We start from the raw sequence: 21,255 nt of genomic DNA on the forward strand, positions 1-21,255 counted from the left end.
GATGGGTGCAGCAAACCACTGTGGCACGTTTACACATATGTAACAAACCTGCATGTTCTGCACATGTATCCCAGAACTTAAAGTATAATAAATAAATAAATAAATAAATACATAAATAAATATAAATAAATTAAAAAAGATGTAAAAAGTTGCTAGGAGAGTAAATTGCAAATGTTCTCACCACAAAAAATGATATGTATTTGAGGTGATGGATGTGTTAATTAGCTTGATTTAATCATTCTACATTGTATGTATATATGAGACATAATATCACTTTGTACCTCATATATACAATAATTTGTCAATTTACAATAAAAATATTGGTTTATATTGTTTATGTTGAACAATGACTTCTACCTTCCTAAATCCCTTTCTGAGCATAAATATAGATATATATGTGCATATATATGTATTTTTTAATTTTAGTTTTTTAACTTGAAAGCACATTACATACAGTTTGATCACCTTATTTTGTTTTTCATTTCAATGGATACTTTTCGTGACTACATTTTAATGTATTGACTGCCTAAGTTTATGCAGCCTGGATAACACAAATTTGTTTCCCACTTAGTATTTAGGTTATTTTTTAAATTTCAGTGTTCATATAGCTCAGACCTATAGAATTAGCTGAAAATACTTAAGAAAAACAGGAAAACCAACTGAAAAATTTCAAAACCAGACAAAAATTATTAAAGATGTATAATGATCGAGAAATTGGTAAATGAAGCATCATGTATAAAAGTTAGTTACTGAGAATGTGTTTTGACCACTTTGTTGTTTAGACTAATCACTGTTTGGATTAAATTATTTGTAACGAAACTGTGTGGAGCTCATGTTATTTGTAATGATTGCCAAGTAGACAAAAAGACACTCTTTCTTTCTTTCTACATTTTAATATTTTATAATTTTAAAAATGAGCATATGCCAAAAAAGAAAAAGAAAAAGTTCTTGCACATCTTTATTCCTGAGTAACTTACTCTTTATGCTGCAAATGCCTATGCAATCTTTTTTTTTTTTTTTTTTGAAAAAATATTTTCCCCTGAACTGGTTATTGGTGGCACAACAGAATCCCATTTATATTTGCACATTCTATTATAGCTGAGGTGGCCTTGGCTAAGCTGAAAGAGAGACGGCTCTTCCCATTTCCCCTCCCTGAAGGTTTTTGTTTTTGTTTTCGTTTTTGAGACACAGTGCAGTGGTGCTACCTCAGCAAACTGCAATCTCTGCCTCCCAGGCTCAAACAATCCTCCCACCTCAGTCTCCCAAGTAGCTGGGACTGCAGGTGCAAGCCACCATGTCTGGCTAATTTTTGTATTTTTTGTGAACACAGGGTTTTACCACATTGCCCAGGCTGGTCTCAAACTCCTGAGTTCAGGTCATCTGCTCACCTCCTCGGCCTCCCAAAATGCTGGGATTATAGGCGTGAGCCATTGCACCCAGCCCCGATATTTTTTTAAATGTTAAGCACAGTGCTTATCTTCTCTTCTCCTATTCTGATAATAAAAAAGTTCTGATTTAGCAGTAGCCCATTTTTGTATATAGTTTTCATATCAATAAATTTGAAAATAATATCAGTGTATATATAGTTTGGATATTTGTCCCCAGTTCAATCTCATGTTGAAATGTAATCTCCAATGCTGGAGGTGAGGCCTGGTGGCAGGTGTTTGGACCATGGGAATGGATCCCTCATGAACAGCTTAGGCCATTCCGTTGGTGATAGGTCAGTTCTCGCTTTAAATTCATGCAAGATCTGGTCATTTAAAAGTGTGTGGCACCTCCTCACTCCACTCTCTCACTTTCACCTGCTTTCACCATGTGATGTGCCTGGTCCCCCTCCACTTTCCACCATGATTGTAAGCTTGGTGAGGCCTCGCTGGAAGCTTAGCAGATGCCAGCACCATGCTTCCTGTAAAGCCCACAGAACTGTAAGCCAATTCAATCTCACTTATTTATAAATTACCCAAGCTCAAGTATTTCTTTATAGTAATGCAAGAATGGCCCACTACAATATATTTTAAATTTCCTTTTGACTCAGTTTTTACTTAGAAGAATATTCATTTGCTTCATAATATTTGGTCCTTGTTTTCACCCTCAGGTTGATAATTTTGGTTTTTTATAATTTGTCATGTGTACTGCTTTTATCATTTATTATTTTGTGATCAGCTCAAGAGATAACTACATTAAAGGAGTCAATTTGTATCTATCTAAATACATAAGTTTTGTATTCCTTTTATAGCTAATTAGGACATCTTATATTATTTAGGTTTTTCTACCTCTCTGCCTCTTTCCCTTTTCTCCTCCACCTTCCTTTTTATTTTTTCCATCTGAAGGTCTGTGTTTGGACACCTCTTACGTATTTGTTTCAGACATATAGTTTTGGGTCAAGAAGGTGTACCTCAGTTTGGCAATTACTGTTTCTAAGCACTGACTCAGAGGTGTATGAGTGGGTAGAAACTCCTACTGTTTTTTGTAAAATGTCTCATCCTTGTCTCATATAAGTATATTAAAAATCCCTTGGACTGATCCTTAAATAGACCCATTTAGTAAATTTCAGCAGCAATAGTACTGTGAACCATTTGGATAAGAGTTCCAGTCAATTTTCTAATTTATAATACTGGATTCTAGACCATATGGTTTTAATGTGTTGATAAAAAGAAAGAATCACATCTTACCACAGTTCAAATATATTAAATCCAATGTTTCCTCGTTGTCACTAATGGTCTAACACTATCATAAAAGTTAATTAATTGGTACAGTAGGCTCTATTCTTTTAAAGCCATCAGGATTTCGCCTCATTGTACTTTAAACTCTTTTGGATGGTTATTACTGGATTTCTTGACAATCTGTTGTCTAGTGGTTACCAAGGCATCCTGGTTTATCTCGCCAGTTTACAATTAATAGGGCTACATTCTGCCTGTTTTTATAAAAACAAACAAACAAACAAAAACAAAACACACACACAAAAACACACTAGTATTTCATTTAACTCTTTAGCAATCATCAGAGTCTTCAAAATCAGGAATCCTCCAAATCCATAAAAGCCAATCTCCCTGTGTCTGCAATGGTTTTAGGTGACTTGCAGACATTATCTCTTAGCCACCAGTCACTGTATCACTCCTTATTCCTTGCTAGTGCTCTCTTTCCAGGTCATGTTACTCACAGCAGCTTTAAAATATACAATGGGAAAAAAAGGAGAGTAACATGAGCAGACTTAGTAGATAACAAAGGACAAGAGAAAGTAGGTCCTTGATATTCTCTTTACTTTTTCCCAGCATATTCCCTGCTAGCCTGTGATAAACTTACCCCAAGGAAAGAAAAGAAAAGCAGACCCCAAAGTTTTAACTCAGTTCTAGATTCTGAAGTTCTGGGTTCTGAACTAATTAAAGTTTAAACATTGGAACAATTTCCCTGGATTAAGTTAAGAACATCTTTTACCTCTTCTACTACTTACTAATAATAACATAACTCATGCAATAATAGCTATTATATACCATTTTATTTAATTCAGATAAATATTTAATAATATTGGCTCAAAACATATTTGAGCCCTTCCTAGCACCAGGAATTATTTCAAAGAATTGACAATCATCTATTTAAATCTTCTCTGCATCACTGTTGTTATCACTGTTTTGCAATGGTTTTGCAGTGATAACAACAGAGATGAGGAAACTGAGGTTAAAAGAGATGTAATAAATTGCTCAAATTCGACAGCAGGACTGTCTAACTACAAAGTTCATATCCTTTTAATCCCCTTCACTACATCTCTAAAGAGCAAGAAAGTCTTAAAAACATTGCACGCGTTGGAGCAAAGCCAAGTAGAATCTGAAGCTGGAGAAAATGGTTCTTGTGTGTCTTTCATATACTACAGTCACACAAGTAGTTGGCATTAACCTTTTGTAGTTTGTGGGTACATAATTGCTCTGAAATCCTCTCTTCAAAATATCAAAACATTTTTGAAAACATTCCTTATGAAGAACCAAATAGGTGTAAAGATATTAAAAGTTTAACTTAGGAATTGGTGTTAAAGTGATTGCATTCATTTGGGGGAAAGTTGGAATAGTAGTAAAACAATAAAGGCTGATTATTCAATTCAGCATAGAGTCTGAAAAAAAAATTTTAAACTGTAACGCAGAACATATTTAGTCTGTTACCAGTTTTATCACTCAACAATTAATTAAGTGGCTACTAAATGGCAATCATTACCTAAGCCCTGAGGAAAAATGGATTAAGAAACCTCCAGGATTTAAGCAAGCGAAGTATCTGTTTTTTCATCTTTAGAGTCATGTATTTGTCACTACATAAATATAGATTTATAAATGCGTATATTTATATATGTACATATTTATATATTATATACATACATAACATATACGTGTTATATTATGTATGTGTATATATTATATATATACATGTATATATACTGAATGTATGTATGTATATATTATATATACATAATATATAAATATGTATAAATATAGTTTTAGAATATATGTGTTTGCATTTATATATGCAAATATATATGCATATATTTGATATTTATATAATGATGAAGTATTTATCAGCACTTGTGAATTTTTTATTACTACAACTTAAATAACATTGATTACTGAAACGACTTTACCAAAATCTGTGAAAAGTAATCTATCATTATCATTATTATTTTAAAAAAGGGTCTTGCTCTGTCACCCAGGCTGGCTCACTGCAGCTTCAACCTCCTGGGTTCAAGCAATCCTCCCGGCTCAGCCTCTTGTGTAGCTGGGACTCTAGGTTTGTGCCATGGCCACATTCGGCTAATTTATTTATTTTTTTTTTTGTAGAGACAGGGTCTTACTCTGTTGCCCAGGCTGGTCTCAAACTCCTGGGCTCAAGAGATCCTCCCTTGTTCAGCCTTTCAAAGTGTTTGGATTACAGGTGTGAGCCACTGTGCCCAGCCTCAATATTATTTTTTAATAACTTTCCCCTACTGAGTTAAAATATTGCCTTTTTTACATTCTACATACCATATATCCTTGAATCTTTCTTTTTGTATTGATCTCTTTATTCCTGTGCTGACCTCACAATTTATGGCTTAAAGATGTGATCTAACATTTGTAAGGTACATCCTTTTTCATTACTCATATACTGATGTTTACAATTTTTCCCTTATATATTTTAGATTATGAAAATTAGGGACAGTTTGGTATGTTTCTTTGTTCAATTAAACCCACAATTATAATTTACAATATGTAAACACAGTCTTAAGACTGCTGAGGATATAAAAGGGAAAATGATAGAATTCCAGCTCTCGAGATAATCTTATGTATGAAATAGAATTATAATTTATAACTCTATAATTTCTGATTCTAGAAATACAAAAAGAGACAAGATAGAATAAGAACCAAGAGGCAGGTTGTATAGAGTTAAATATTAGGTGTTACAACTGAGCACACATGTAAGTAGTAAGCCTTTCTTAGATGATTAATGTGGTTGCTGCAGCAGTTTTATAGATGACCAGATCCCTTACTCTGTCTTAAAGTCGAAAAGTGCAGAATAGTGGCAGCCTCATTTTGACGTAGCATCTCTAAAAATCTCAGCCCTTAGTGGCCTTCTTTTTCCCTTGCTTTCATGGAAGGTGGGGCAAAGCATGTATGTCTTTGAAGTCTGGTATCACAGATGTTTTGAATTCCTGAATATTCAGTTCTCTCTACAATGACATGAATTAACTGATTTTCTATGAGGTGTGTGAGAGTGATTTTGAACATGTTTGTAATTTGGTGGATGATCTAGCTGTTAGACATGCCTACATGATCTTGTTTCACAGAATATTTTCTTCTGCAAATTCTTTATGTTGTTACTCTGTATTGGGGGAACCCACCCCCAATATTTCAATGCAGGTTCTTTCTATTTTCTGTAAGTGTCGGCCGGCTGAGAAATAAAGAGAGACAGTATAAAGAGAGGAATTTGACGGCTGGGCTGCCAGGGGTGACATCACATATCGGTAGGACCATGATGCCTGCCTGAAACTCAAACCAGCAAGTTTTTATTAAGGGTTTAAAAAGGGGAGGGGGTGTAAGAACAGGGAGGAGGTACAAAGATTACATGCTTCAAAGGGCAAAAAGCAGAACTACTACTAAGGGTCAAACAAAGATCACATGCTTTGGAGGGTACAGGACAAAGGGCAAAAGCAGAACTACTGACAAGGGTCCAACAAAGATCACAAGGCAAAGGGCAAAAGCAGAACTACTGATAAGGGTCTATGCTCAGCAGTGCCTGTATTGTCTTGGTAAACATCTTAAACAACAGAAAACAGGGTTCGAGAGCAGAGAACCGGTCTGACCTCAAATTTACCAAGGCAGAGTTTCTCCCCACCTTAGTAAGCCTGAGGGTTCTGCAGGAGACCAGGGCATATCTCAGTCCTTATCTCAACTGCACAAGACAGACATTCCCAGAGTGGTCATTTATAGACCTCCCCCCAGGAACGCATTCCTTTCCCAGGGTATTAATATTAACATTCTTTGCTAGGAAAATCATTTAGCGGTATCTCTCCTACTTGCACATCCATTTATAGGCTCTCTGCAAGAAGAAAAATACGGCTCTTTTTGCCCAACCCTGCAGGCAGTCAGACCTTATGGTTGTCTTACCTTGTTCCATAAAAATTGCTGTTATTCTGTTCTTTTTCAAGGTGCACTGGTTTCCTATTGCTCCAACACACGTTTTATAATCAATTTGTACAAGTGACACAATTATCACAGTGGTCCTGAGGTGACATACATCCTCAGCTTACGAAGATAACAGGATTAAGAGATTAAAGACAGGCATAAGAAATTATAAAAGTATTATTTGGGAACTGATAAAATGTCCATCTTAAAATGAAATCTTCACAATTTATGTTCCTCTGCCATGGCTCCAACCCCTCTGTTCAGGGTCCCTGACTTCCTGCAACACTCTGGTAACTAAATCTAATCCCATTGTAATTAAAACATTTATGACCATGTCAGAAGCATATGAAGCAGAACAACTCCATCTTGAATAGGAGCTGGGTAAAATGAGGCTAACACCTGCTGGGCTGCATTCCCAGATGGTTAAGGCATTCTAAGTCACAGGATGAAATAGGAGGTTGGCACAAAATACAGATCATAAAGACCTTGCTGATAAAATAGGTTGCAGTAAAGGAGCTGGCCTAAACCCACCAAAACCAAAATGGTGACAAGAGTGACCTCTGGTCGTCCTCACTGCCACCCTCCCATCGGCACCATAGCAGTTTACAAATGCCATGGCAACATCAGGAAGCTACTTTATATGGTCTAAAAAGGGGAGGCATGAATAATCCACCCTTTGTTTAGCATATCATCAAGAAATAACCATAAAAATGGGCAACCGGCAGCCCTTGGGGCTGCTCTATCAAGTAGTTGTTCTTTAATTCCTTGACTTTCTTAATTAACCTTCTTTCACTTTACACTGCAGATTCGCCCTCAATTCTTTCTTGCACAAGATCCAAGAACCCTCTTTTGGGGCCTGAATCCAGACCCCTGTCCTATAACATATTTCTAGTGACCACAGGAGGGACCATAGTGTAGAAACCCGGACCCAACAGCTACCTTTGGGTAAGTGTTGGGGTCCTGTAGCATCTTTCTGGCCAATCGTGAAGGGACAATACTAAAGAAACCTCCCCCAACCTGAAGGAAATAGACTGCAACACTGATTGGACGACTTTGGGTAAGTGGTATGGTACCCAGATAAAGAATGGGCTTGTTACAGGCCCAAGTTAGTGGAGTTATAGTCTCTCCTAAGACAGAGTGGGTTAGAGGCCCCTCTTAATAAAAGGCAAGGATGCTTGACTGGCCTTGGGTTAGAGGCCCAACTTAGAAGGGGATTAGAGGTCTTCTAAGATTTAGGGAATTAGAGGCCCCTCCTGATAAAGTTCCTCTTGGCCAAGGACAGCTTCGGCACTATGGGTTGTTAACTGCTATTTTCTTTGGATTAATCTGCCTTGCACTCTGCTGAGACCTGTGGGTGCTAGGATTAGGCATGTACAGGATTGGGTGACATGGGGAGCATTTTCCTCCCCAAAAGGCAAAACTTGAAAGCTGATAGGATTGCTGGAAAAGATCCCTGCTTGACTGGCAGCAGCCGTCTGACCTTTTCAGTGTCGATGCAATGGGTGGGTCTTTCTCTGGCCTCCCTGATCATTTTGCCTTCCCCACCCTGCCACAGGCAATGCTTTTCTTTCTCTCCTTTCTCTTTCTTATCTTTTCTATTATTCAGGGTGACCATCTTGCCCAGAGACCACATGTTGAAATTCCTGATCAGAGGTTGGATTAACCATGATGGGGCCCAACCAGGGGCAAGTTTAAGCCTTTCAAGTTTAATAATGGGTGCTAAGCAGAGTGGCTAATGTCTACGTTTTGTCACATGTATTTTGCTCTGGCCAGAACAGAAAAAGATAATTTTCCTTTGTGTTGTGGCTTGGCCCTTGGGGCTGTGTACAGCCAGCTGGGTCACTAGGGCTGCTCGGGGAAAGGGAATCCAGAAGCCTGTAATGCCAGCAAAAGGATAAGAATTTCTTACCAGTCAGATTTCTGGTTTCTCTCTCTCTCTCTCCCCCGCCCCGCTTTCTGTGTGTGTGTGTGTGTGTGTGTGTGTGTGTGTGTGTGTGTGTGTGTAAACTGGATGAAGTTTCTCTATGGTCAGTTATGCCCTTGGGAACTTGACCTTGTAACCATGTGGTCATGCTTTCTCTTTTCACAATGGTGGCCTGGATTCAGGCTTCAATTCCTGGCCTAGGGGATGATCTTGTATCTTCTGTCTATGTATTTATATGTATTATGTTTGTTATATTTACATATGAAATAGCTTAATTGAAAAATAATAAGAGCTTAATATTTTATCAGAAAAGTAAAAAAGTGTAATGACTTTTAGTCATGTGACTTAAGTAATCTTTGGGAACTAAAGATAGTTCTGTTTTATTTTTTTAAGATGGAGTCTCATTCTGTCACCAGCCTGGAGTGCAGTGGTGCAATCTGGGCTCACTGCAACCTCCGCCTCCTGGGTTCAAGTGATTCTCCTGCCTCAGCCTCCCAAGTAGCTGGGACTACAGGTGCATGCCACCATGCCCAGCTCATTTTTTGTATTTTTAGTAGAGATGGGGTTTCACCATGTTGGCCAGGATGGTCTTGAACTCCAGACCTTGTGATCCACCCTCCTCAGTCTCCCAAAGTGCTGAGATTACAGGCATGAGCCACCGTGCCTGGCCAAGGTAGTTTTAAAAATTATTGGTAAGTAAAGATATTCGGTCTAAATTATGCAGGTCAGATAATAAGTTTACTAAATGCTTTAAGGTCATAAACTGCTTGAAAATTGTTCAATTTACCTATCTTAAAGCCATTAGATTCTAGATAAGGTCTGGGGACATGTGGAATTCACCATGCACCCTAGCTATACAAAGAAAATTATAAAAAAAGATTTTATATGAGAAATGATCTTGTATGGCCAATTCTTGTCTTAAAGTAAAATGACTATTGATGTTTAGGGCAAGTCAGAAAGTTCAAGAATGTCTCAGATAGTCTGTGTAAGTCTTGAAAGGATTTGTGGAGGAAATTTATGCAAGAAATGTACAATTCAAAGGTTGTTAGGCCTTCTAAATGCTTCATACAATGCTACCATGACTCTTACTATACAACTTGCCTGCTTAAGGAAGGTAAGGCCTGGGAACATGTAGAATTAGCCACACCCCCTAGCTATGCTGGAGAGTCAGCTCTTATATGTACTTCTGCCTGGTGTGTCTTAGAGTAGGATCCACACTTAGTACATAATTAAAATCTCAGATTTACCAAGGTTTTCACCAAAAATAGAAGTTGCTAAAAGTTAACATTATAACATGTAATTAAAACTACAAAGAAACAACTTTACATGCAAGGTGTGTAAAGAAAGTAAAATGTGTTTTTGGTGAAAGAGTATAAGAAGTCATGGGAAGGTAGATTTTTTTCTGCCTAAAGTGTTAAAGGATTGTTTAAGAAAGGAAAAATGTCTAATGGTTTATGAAAAATTAACCCGTAAAACAGATTCTGTGTGGACATTGGCTAAAGTTAAAGGGATATTATTCAGTTTTTCTGCAAATTAACCACTGGAATAAAAGCACAACAGGTTTTCCCTTTTTTTTTTTTTTTTTTTTGAGGCAGAGTCTTGATCTGTTGCCCAGGCTGGAGTACAATGGTGTGATCTAGGCTCACTGCAACCTCAGCTTCCTGGGTTCAAGTGATTCTCCTGTCACAGCCTCCCAAGTAGCTGAGTTTACAGGTGCATACCACCATGTCCAGCTAATTTTTGTATTTTTAGTAGAGATGGGATTTCATTGTGTTGGTCAGGCTGGTCTCAAACTCCTGACGTCAGGCAATCCACTCACCTCAGCCTGCCAAAGTGCTGGGATTACAGGTGTGAGCCACCATGCCTGGCCTAACAGGTTTTTCTTAAAGCAAAACCCTGCTTATGATCTGCTCTTTAACAAAAATTGTAAAGGGTTATAAAAGGTTTATGAAAATCTTACCTTTGGTCAAACTGATAAAAATTAAATACATTTATTGATAAGGTTTCATTAAGAATTGGGTTTGACATCAATAATGCACTAGTGCAACAGTGACATTTGGCTTATTTGGTATAAAAGTTATGTAGGGCCAGGCGCGGTGGCTCATGCCTGTAATCCCAGCACGTTGGGAGGCCGAGATGGGTGGATCGTGAGGTCAGGAGATCGAGACCATCCTGGTTAATACAGTGAAACCCCGTCTCTACCAAAAACTACAAAAAAGTTAGCCAGGCATGGTGGCGGGTGCCTGTAGTCCCAGCTACTTGGGAGGCTGAGGTGGGAGAATGGTGTGAACCCAGGAGGCAGAGCTTGCAGTGAGTCAAGATTGCGCCACTGCACTCCAGCCTGGACGACAGAGCGAGACTCCGTCTCAAGAAAAATAAATTACATAGGAAGCATTATCAAATATGAAATGGTGTTTGGTTTTCTTTGGGCTGTAAATGTGTTATTAATATATGTTCCAAAATTATGGGAAACTTCTGTAATTCTAATATGGCTTAGTGTATGTTATGAGTAATTATATTGTTACATAAAATCATTTTGTGCCAGAGAGGTAACCAAAATTCCTTTGTCAATTGTGACTGTGGCTGTCCTAAGACGTTTCGTCATCCACAGACAATTTTTGTCTTGTTTTAACTCTCCATAGAAGCTGGTTTATAATCAGCTATAGAACTCTAACAGACATTCTTATATGCAGGTTTCTGACACTTTGAAAATTGTGACATTAGAATAGAGGAAACAACTTTCAGAACTGTCACAGACAGCTAAAGTGTTCATGAATATCAAGCAAAACAGGAGTTAACTAAATAACCAGAATCAATAAAAAGCATAAGTAATCTTTGTGACTTTTTGCTTAAAACATTGCTGATCCTTTGTTTTTTTTCCCAGATTCAAGAAAACTTTTCTTTCGAGCTATTTACAGCTTGTAGCAATTGAGTAAACTATACTGCTGTGAATAACATTTGGAACATATTTGTTTCTCTCTATCTGATTTCTCCAGAATTTGGAGACTATTTGTGAGTATTCTTAACTTATGGCAATAAGTTAAGTGTGGTTATTTACATAAGTGCAATAAGAATCAGTTTTCTTTTGCAACAGGACGCAATTGGAGAAATTGGTTATTTTACCAAGGCTTTAACTGGAATGGTGTGCTTTCCTTTAAGGAGTCAAACTTGACTTGTAAAACCAATGAAAGCCCTTTGGGGAACTGGCCTCATACTTTGCCTACACAGTCCCTTGTACAGGTTTTCTACCTGTGGTAAGTAAAGAATGTCACTTTTTCTCAGGTCCAGAAGCCCCAAGTTATCTTGGGACCCCAAGAGGAACGGAATTTACTCAACTTGGGTATTTGAGGGTACAAACCCATGGCAGGACTTGGCTCTAAAAAAGTGTTATCTGAGATTCCTTATGGAACAAATTTCCATCAAAGCCAATGAAAAAGCCTGTATGGCAAATTATGATTCTTGCTGCACTTTACACAAATAATCAAGCCAAGTATAATAAAGCAAATTGGTCTTACCATAATTTGTCTTTAGTAGCAATGGGAAACTGGAGAGAGATTATGTTTCAGTAACTATGGTATACTTGCTATTAAATTGTAGTCTCATCTGCTGTTTTTCTTTCTGCAATTTAGGCCAGCCCTGCTTATTCCTGTAAATCAACCAGTGATCTCTGACTGCTGCTCAGAAAAAACAAGAGGGATGGCTGATTAAACAGGTTGCAGTAAAGGAGCCAGCCTAAACCCACCAAAACCAAAATGGTGATGAGAGTGACCTCTGATTGTCCTCACTGCTACATTCCCACCAGCACCATGACAGTTTACAAATTCCATGACAATGTCAGGAAGTTACCCTATGTGGTCTAAAAAGAGGAGGCATGAATAATCTACCCCTTGTTTAGCGTACCATCAAAAAATAACCATAAAAATAGGCAATCTGCAGCCCCTGGGGCTGCTCTGTCTATAGAGTAGCTGTTCTTTTATTCCTTTACTTTCTTAATAAACTTCCTTTCACTTTGCACTGTGGATTCGCCCTGAATTATTTCTTGCATGAGATCCAAGAACCCTCTCTTGGGGTCTGAATCCAGACCCTTGTCACGTAACAACCAGAGCACCCCTGGGTTTATATTCAGTGATCCTTTCATTCCCTCAGACAAATGCTCATTATGTAACAAGTTAGAAACAGCTTTTCTAGTCTTTTATATGTGGTATAATCATTATGACTTAAATCTACAATGTGGGTGTCATAAGGCAGAATTTTGTAGGTGTTTTAACAGATATATGAGAGGGAGAAGTAAATTTGGACTAGGAAAATCCAGATAAGCTCCATGAAGAAGATTGCTGGAGAGTTAAGCTTTGAAGGATGAGTGAGGGTGTAAGAAGCAGACATAGGAGGCAGGACATTCCAGGTATTGGAGGGTCCCAATGCCATGTGAAGTATGGGAAAGGGACTATTAAATGTGTTGTATACTTCAAAATAATGTCACATCTTAATAGCTATGTTATATTCTCTCAACCTGTGTTGCAAGATGCTGGAATATTTTACTGACACCCTGTAGCTAAGATTTTTTTCCAGACTCAAAGATAACTAGTGGGCTGGCCAGTGGCCTAGGAAACGATCAGGCAGGTGATTTCAGCATAATGAGTTAAGCGGATACAGCCCCTGGCTGAGTGCTATTCTTATGTGAGACTGGCACAGTTTCAGGACTAATTAGGTGGACTTAAGCATTTATTATCTTTTTATGTTCTAGGCACTATTGTAGGCAGTGGAAATGTGGCAATAGACAAGCTGTGGCTCTGCTTTGCTGGCACTAACATTCTAATACGTAAGAGGGACACTAAAAAGGTAAATAAAACATACACTGATTTTAGCTGATCTCATTTCACAGAGGTCAGCGCACTCTCCCCTCTCTGGGAGTGTTACTATGCTTAATAAACTTTTGCTGCTTTGCTGGGAAAAAAAAAGTGAATACATTGATTCCAAGGTAACTCCCATTGTTTTATGATATATAAAAAATAAAACAGGTCGTTGTGATAAGGGAAGTGATGGATGGAAATGCCCCTCCATGGAGAGAACAACTTTTGAGTAAGATCTAAATGATAGGAAGCCACATGAAAAGAAGCCAGTACACAGAAATCATGAGGAAGCAAAACCAGACAATTAGAAACAGAAGATAGGTAAAAACAGGTGGAGAGAAGAGACAGAGAACTCAACTAACCAGAAGGGCTGTTGGGTTTCCAGAACTATTGCTTGAATTTCGACTTCTAGGACCGCTGTTGCCTCCTGAATATGTGCATAAGTAGATGCATATGTTCCATTTGCCATCTTTATTCTGTCATAATATATTCCTATCTCTCTAACATCTAATGATCTGTTGATCTAACTATCCATCCACCTAATCATTTTCGTATTGTGGGACAGTTAGACTGCTGCCAGTTTTTAGCAATACAAGGAGCAAGACAGCAGTGAACATTCTTGTACACACTTTATCATGTACATGGTATAGGATTTTCGCATCTACCTGGAATTGAAACCGCTAGATGGTAAAGAATGTCTACCATTAACTTTATAAAAATTTGCAAAATTGTTTTCCAAAGTTTTTACAAATAAATATACTTCTCCACAAGAAATGTATACTTGGCATTATCAGACTTCAAAATTTTTCCAATCTAATGGGTGTGAAATGGTATCTCATTATTATTCTAATTTACATTATCTTATTATTAGACATTACAATTAGGGAGGTACCGTTTCAAAAGTTTATTGGCTATTTGGATTTCCTTTTCTTCAAACTGCTATTTGTTTGCCAGTTATTCTACTGGGTGATTAACTTCCTTATTTATTAGTAGTATCCTGAATATAAATACTTTTTTGATCATACACATTGCAAATATCTTATCTTTTTATGGCTTGTCATTTATCTTCATGGTATTTTCAGTCATGAGGTTTCAAATTTTAATGTTTTCAAATTTATCAATCCTTTTTCCTCATAGTACGTGCTTTATGAGTCTGTTTAGGAATCCTTCTCTAACTTACAATCATAGAAATCTGATTCTATATTTTCGGACTGTTTTATTCATTTACATTTATTAACTACTACAGCAAGGGAGTATGTTGACTGACAAAAATACAAATATGAACTAAAGTCCACAATTTATATTCAGGTTCACTCTTTGTATTGCATAGTTCCGTGAGTTTTGACTAATTTATAATGTCATGCATCCACCATTATAATATCATATAGAATAGTTTCATTGCCCTAAAAATCTCCTATGCTCCATTCTTCCCTTCTTGTGACTTGATCCTACATTTCTTTTCATCATTCAATAATGTTCCATTTTATGGATGTAGCAGTTTTTATTGTACATTCATCTATTTTCTTGGTTGCTCCAATTTTTGACAGTTATGAATAAAGGTGCTAGAAACATTAGTGTGCAAGTTTCTGTGTGGACATAAGTTTTCAGGTCATCTGGGTAGGTACCAAGGAACATGACTGCTAGATTGTATGGTAAGACTATGTTTAACTCCGTAAGAATCTGCCAGACTGTCTTCCAAAGTGACCGTACCATTTTGCATCCTACCAGCGATGATAGTTCCTCTTCACATCTTCATAGCATTTGGTTGGTTGTGTTTTGGATTTCAGCTATTCCAATAGATACGTAATAGTATCTCATTGTTTAGATATTGAATATGTTTTCATATGCTTTTGTGCCATCTGTATATCTTCTTGGTGAGATATCTGTTCTGATCTTTTGCCCATTTTAAAATTGGGTTTTTCTATTGTTAAGTTTAAAGAGTACTTTGTATAGTTTGAATAGAAGTCTTCTATTGAATATGTTTTGCAAACATTTTTTTTCCAGTCTGTGGCTTCTCTTTTCATTCTCTTAACTATCTTTTGCAGAGCAAAAGTTTTTAATTTTAATGAAGTACAAGTTACCAGTTTTCTTTCATGGGTTGCGCTTTTGATGTTGCATCTAAAGAGTAACTGCCAAACCCAGAGTCACCTAGATGTTCTGTTACGTTGCTTTCTAAGAGTTGTATAGTTTTGTGTTTTATATTTATGTCTACGATCCATTTTAAATTACTTTTTGTGAAAGGTGTAAGGTCTGTGTCTGGATTCTTTTTTTTTTTTTTTTTGCAAGTGTATATCCAGTTGTTCTGGCACCATTTATTCAAAATTTGAATTGCCTTTTTCCTTTGTTAAATATTAGTTGACGGTATTTGTGTGGATCTATTTCTGGACTCTATTTTGTTTCATAGATCTATTTATCTATTCTTTTGAGAATACTACACTGTACTACATGTCTTTTTTTCTTTTCTTTTCTTTTCTTTTCTTTTTTTTTGAGACAGAGTCTCACTCTATTACCTAGGCTGAAGTGCAGTGGTGTGATCTTGGTTCATTGCAACCTCCACCTCCCAGGTTCAAGTGATTCTCCGGCCTCAGCCTCCCAAGTAGCTGGGATTACAGGTGCCTGCCACCACGCCCAGCTAAGTTTTATATTTTTAGTAGAGACAGTGTTTCACCATGTTGGCCAGGCTGGTCTCAAACTACTGACCCCAAGTGATCCACTCGGCTTGGCCTCAATACTACACTGTCTTGATTACTGGAATGTATACTATTATTTTTTTCTTTTTTTAGACAAGGTCTCGTTCTGTTGCCCAGGCTTGGGTGCAGTAACTTGATCATGGCTCACTGCAGACTGAATCTCTTGGGCTCAGGCAATCCTCCTGTCTCAGCCTCTGAGTAGCTGTGACTACAGGTGTGCACCACCACACCTGGCTAATTAAGTTTTTTTTGGAGAGATGAGGTCTCACTGTGTTGCCCAGGCTGGCCTTGAACTCCTGGGCTCAAGTGAACCTCCCGCCTCAGCTTCCGAAAGTGCTGGGATTACAGGCATGAGCCACTGCACCCAGCTATACTGTCTTCAAGTCTGTTTTCTGACTTTGTTTTTCTTTAATATTGTGTTGGCTACTCTGGCTCTTGTGACTTTGCATGTAAACATTAGAACTGGTTTGCTGATATCTACGACATAACCTGGGGTGATTAGAATTAAATCCGTAGATTAGGTTGATAAGAATTGATATTTCTTGCACATTTTTAAAGTTTTGCTTTTAACATTTAGGTTTTTAATCTTCCCCAAATTAATTTTTATGCCTAATAAGAGGGAGGGATCAAAATTTTTTTCTCATACAAAAAGCAACTGTACCACTTCGGTTCATTGATCAGTCTGGACTTTCTCATTAATTTGTAATGGTACTTTTGTTATATACAAAGTTCTCATATGTGCATGGGTTTTGTTCTGGGACTTCATTATGTTCTAGTAGCTTATGTGCCCATACCTAAACCAATATATAATACATCCTGGTAGGATTGGTCCTCCCAATATATTCCCTCATCTTACCTGTCCCCATTCCTCTCTCCCCAATTACAGCACTTTTCTTGGACCTTAACTTTTGATATGAATTTCAATGTCATTTTAACAAGTTCAGTAAAAAAACCCTTTTGAGATTTTAACTGGAACTGCATTATATGTACTGATTAGTTCAGGGAAAATTGAGTCCTTTATATTAATCTTTTCTCATTTATGAATATGGTTCATTTCTCCATTAATTTTATCCATGGATCCTGTACATTTTTGTTACTTTTTTTCTCAGGTACCTAACAGTTGTTTTTCTTTTTCTTCTACTTGTTAATGGACTCTTATTTACCATTACAAACCAGTGCAGTTTGCAACATAATTTTAAATTAAATTATTTTACAATTCTTAAAGTTTTAAAATTCTTAAAATGTCAACTGCTTAATAAAAATACATTTTATACAAAAATGCAAGGGATATTATCTGCAATGTGAAAGTATTAGTATATTTACGATTTCTCCCCCAAGTGGAAGGAACACACACTCTTAATGTTCCTAGTAGAAAATTATGCCTAAATCTGGCAGGGCGCGGTGGCTCATGCCAGCGAGGCATCGCGCCCTGCCTATAATCCCCAGCGCTTTGGTAGGCCGAGGTGGGTGGATCACCTGAGGTCAGGAGTTCGAGACCAGCCTGGCCAACGTGGTGAAACCCGTCTCTACTAAAAATACAAAAATTTGTTGGGCGTGGTGGCACGCACCTGTAATCCCAGCTACTCGCTACTCGTGAGGCTGAGGCGGGAGAATCGCTTACACCCGGGAGGCGCAGGTTGCAGTGGGCCGAGATCGCACCATTGCACTCCAGCCTGGATGCAGAGTGAGGCTCCGTCTCAAAACAAATTTAAAAAGCAAGCAAAAAAACCCACTAAATTTGAAAAATGTTAAATCAACTTCTTTGCTGTTTTATAAAGCTCCATTTCCACCACTCTTTTTAGTTTAGGAAGTTTACCGTTATAGGTGAAGTAATTACTTTGCGAATTACAAAGGTAAGTAGGTTCTTTCTTTAACAATCAGGATGTAAACTTAATGCTGGTGAAGTAATTAAACATTTTGAATGTTAATGAAACTCAGTCCAGTTAAGGGTTTTATTTACTACTAACAAACGTATTCACCAAGTACTAAGTGCTGCAGGGAATCCCAGACCGTTTTCCTCCATCAAAAAGGAAAATTAGGAGGCCCCAATACTTTACTTGTAGCTTATCCAGTTTCTACCATTCCCTGTAAGGCACTGAGACGCAAGATTTCATGGCCCACTCGAGGTACCCTGGCACGGACATCGGGTTGTTCTAGTGTTGAGCTTCAAAACTATTCCTTTCCTTCCCTTTCTTCTATATACCAGACTCTAACCTGTTCTCCCCAGCTTCGAATTATTCTCTGTATGGTCGAACATCTTACTCCACAAATAACTTAAGTGTTGCAGTTGTCTTACCCAAATACCCGAACTCAGCTTGTCCCGAGTACTGCGATCCCGTGTACTCTAATGGGAATACAGTTAACCAGGCTAGTGTGAGGTCCCCAGTACACAGCAGCTCCAAGATCAAGGCGACTGAGTAACACTGCTTGCCTAGACTCAGCACAAGTTCGGAGAGTGATCCTAGGGTTATTTTAGAACGTGTCCCTTGCTTCCCACAAAAATTCAGTCTTTAACTCGAGCCCGGATGCCCACGATCTTTCGGATCAGGTGAGCTAAAGCTTCAATGCCTTGAGGGGCTTGAGAGGGCTCGGGCTCATCCCGGAGAAGCAGCCCCGCTTTCCAGACCAGCAGTTCCCAGGGATGGGTGTGTGCTAATCGCAGGCCTACAAGTCCATCGCGCTACAGCGGTTCCATTGTGACGGAAGGCGAGAAACCCCGCCTCCGCCCCCTGACGCAGCGCAGGCCCCGCCCCGCGCGTGACGCCAGCGTCAGGCCAGCCCCGGCATGCTCCGCGGCCGCCCGCGGTCGAGCGCCGACAACAGGAATTTTTCCCGAGAGCGGCCCGGGCTCAGTTCAGCTGCTGTCCAGACCCGGATCGGCGACAGTGCCGCCTCCAGACGTTCTCCTGCCGCTCGCCCGCCCGTCCGAGCGCCCCCAGCCCTCCCGCGAGGGCGCCCCGGGACGGAAGGATCCACCAGTCTGTCGGCGCCCGCCGTTCTCGTGGTCGCCGTCGCCGTCGTCGTGGTGGTAGTCTCCGCCGTCGCCTGGGCCATGGCCAATTACATCCACGTCCCTCCCGGCTCCCCGGAGGTGCCCAAGCTGAACGTCACCGTTCAGGATCAGGAGGAGCAGCGCTGCCGGGAGGGAGCCCTGAGCCTCCTGCAACACCTGCGGCCTCACTGGGACCCCCAGGAGGTGACCCTGCAGGTAACGCCCACACCTCAGCTCTGGGTCTCTTATGTCCCTCACGCGGCTGTGGGGGTCCTCACCACAATCGCCTGTGTCCCACGATGACCGAGGAGGACCTAGGGCAACATCTCCTCCCTAAGTCCGTTGGGAAGTGACCCTGTATTTCCCCTCACACCTAGGAAGGTCACTCCCCCTTCCCGTCGCAGTTGCTCTTTGAGATTGACCTGAGGGCACATTTTCTCTTTCCAGAAGCGGCTGCGTAAGTGACGCACCCATCCACAGGGGGGAGATTCCTGTTGATAGTTGCCCCTCCTCCCACTCCCCAGTCCACGGTCACTGCAAAATGAACCTCTCCACTCCCCTTGCACGGGGTCCTCGACTGCCTCCTCCCGTCCCACCAGTAATGCAGTCATTAATCCTCTCTGATCTTTTCCTTCCTCTCCCCTCCCCCTGCGATGTGCTTTCATTGATGCCTCACACTGCGTTTTGTCTTCCCAAGCCCTCCGATTGGCGAGCGTACTCTATTCCCAAAGCAATGACCACGACCACGCATCGCTAGGTCGGTTCTTAGGTAGCACCACACACATTGTTTTGTTTGAGTCGATATTTCTGAATTATTAAAGTCGTCTTAGTGAAATTAATACCTGATACTAGAAGGAGCAGTGGCTTGTGACTCTTTCCTTTTCATGGGACACCGTATTGATAGATAGAGAAAAAATTGGGAGGAGAAAAATCCCTGAGACTCTAGGAGTTTTCTGATAGTTGGAAGTTATGATTTCCACTACGTGATTTTTTTTTTTTTGAATACTAATTTGTTTTTAGCTTTAGTTTCAGGAACTAGATACGAAAATAGATCTCATTTTCTCCTTTTCCCTTGCAAACAACAAAAAAACCCAGTAATTTTCGAGGCTGGGATATTTGGGATTTGTTCTAAATCTGAGCAATAATGTAAGAACATTCATTTGAATTAGCCAAACCATCTGCCTCGTTTTGATGACTAATTTATTCACCAGTATTTGTTGATTTATTTGCTAAATTCTTTGCTAAACTAGCCAGCCGCCCATACAGAGATGAATAAAACATGAGCAGTGCCTAGGGCTCAGAGCAGTTCCTGACACTTGGGTTTTCACGCGTTAGTTTCAGTTCTTATTGCCTAGAAGAGTTTTTAAGCAGCTTAAAAGGACCCGTATGTTTTGGAAAAGAAACTGTTAGACAACACATTTTGAAATTTAAGGGAGTATTTGTTAGCCGAGTATACAGGAAATAGTGAACGCGAAGTGATTTTTATGTCATTTAAAAAATATATTTCCTTTAAAGGAAATGCATCTTCCAAACTGAAATTCAGTACTTGTTTAGTTTATCAATTTATTTGTATTTTATTATATAAGGCTCTAAAATTTATTAAGATGATTTATTTTCTGGCAGTCATTTACACATAAAACATTATTAATTAAAGAGTGCTACATCCTGGTAAACTCCAGCGTTGGCAGATCAGTTACTTTTAAGCAGTGACTTTAAAGTTTGAAGCTTTGAAGACTGGAATTTCCTTTGATGTATTTGTCTGTAGAATAGTAATGATAGCTACTGTGGGGTAAGGTAAGTTATATTTTTTTATTTTAGTCGTCCAAACAACCATATTAGGTAGACACTATCTCTTTTTTAGGTGAAACTCAGTGAAGTAAGCCAGGATGTAGGTAAAAAAGGGCAAAATGTAGTGACATTAAACTGTTTTTGCTTGTTGGAAAGTAACTACGTGTGATTAAATATTGGTTTCTTGTAGCAACTTTTAACCTAAAGACCTCTGGGTTTATAATCTGAATTTTTAATATTTGTAAGTGCAGGTAAATACAACCATTTATTTTTCCCTAAGATGATTATTAGTTAGAAATACATTCCCTCCATGTGCAAGCAAAGCTTTGGTCTAGAAGCTGGCCTAAAAGCATCTGCTAAGCTGAATTGATGA

General features: G+C 38.9%; 1 protein-coding gene across 3 annotated transcripts in view; it reads left to right on the plus strand.

The window, feature by feature from the left end:
* Positions 1-18,798: 18,798 nt before the first annotated feature.
* ETNK1 (ethanolamine kinase 1) overlaps positions 18,799-21,255 on the plus strand; it is a 64,409-nt gene continuing 61,952 nt past the window's right edge. Inside the window, exon 1 of one of the 3 annotated variants that reach the window (XM_003906110.5) lies at positions 18,799-19,310. In XM_003906110.5, coding sequence (XP_003906159.1) covers positions 18,888-19,310 — 423 coding nt within the window. In that variant the 5' untranslated portion in view covers positions 18,799-18,887. The remainder of the gene's footprint in view (positions 19,311-21,255) is intronic. The other 2 variants (XM_021922109.2, XR_002515581.2) reach the window with 2 other exon arrangements.

The sequence above is a fragment of the Papio anubis genome, chromosome 9 (genome assembly GCF_008728515.1).
Source record: "Papio anubis isolate 15944 chromosome 9, Panubis1.0, whole genome shotgun sequence".
NCBI lineage: Eukaryota > Metazoa > Chordata > Mammalia > Primates > Cercopithecidae > Papio > Papio anubis.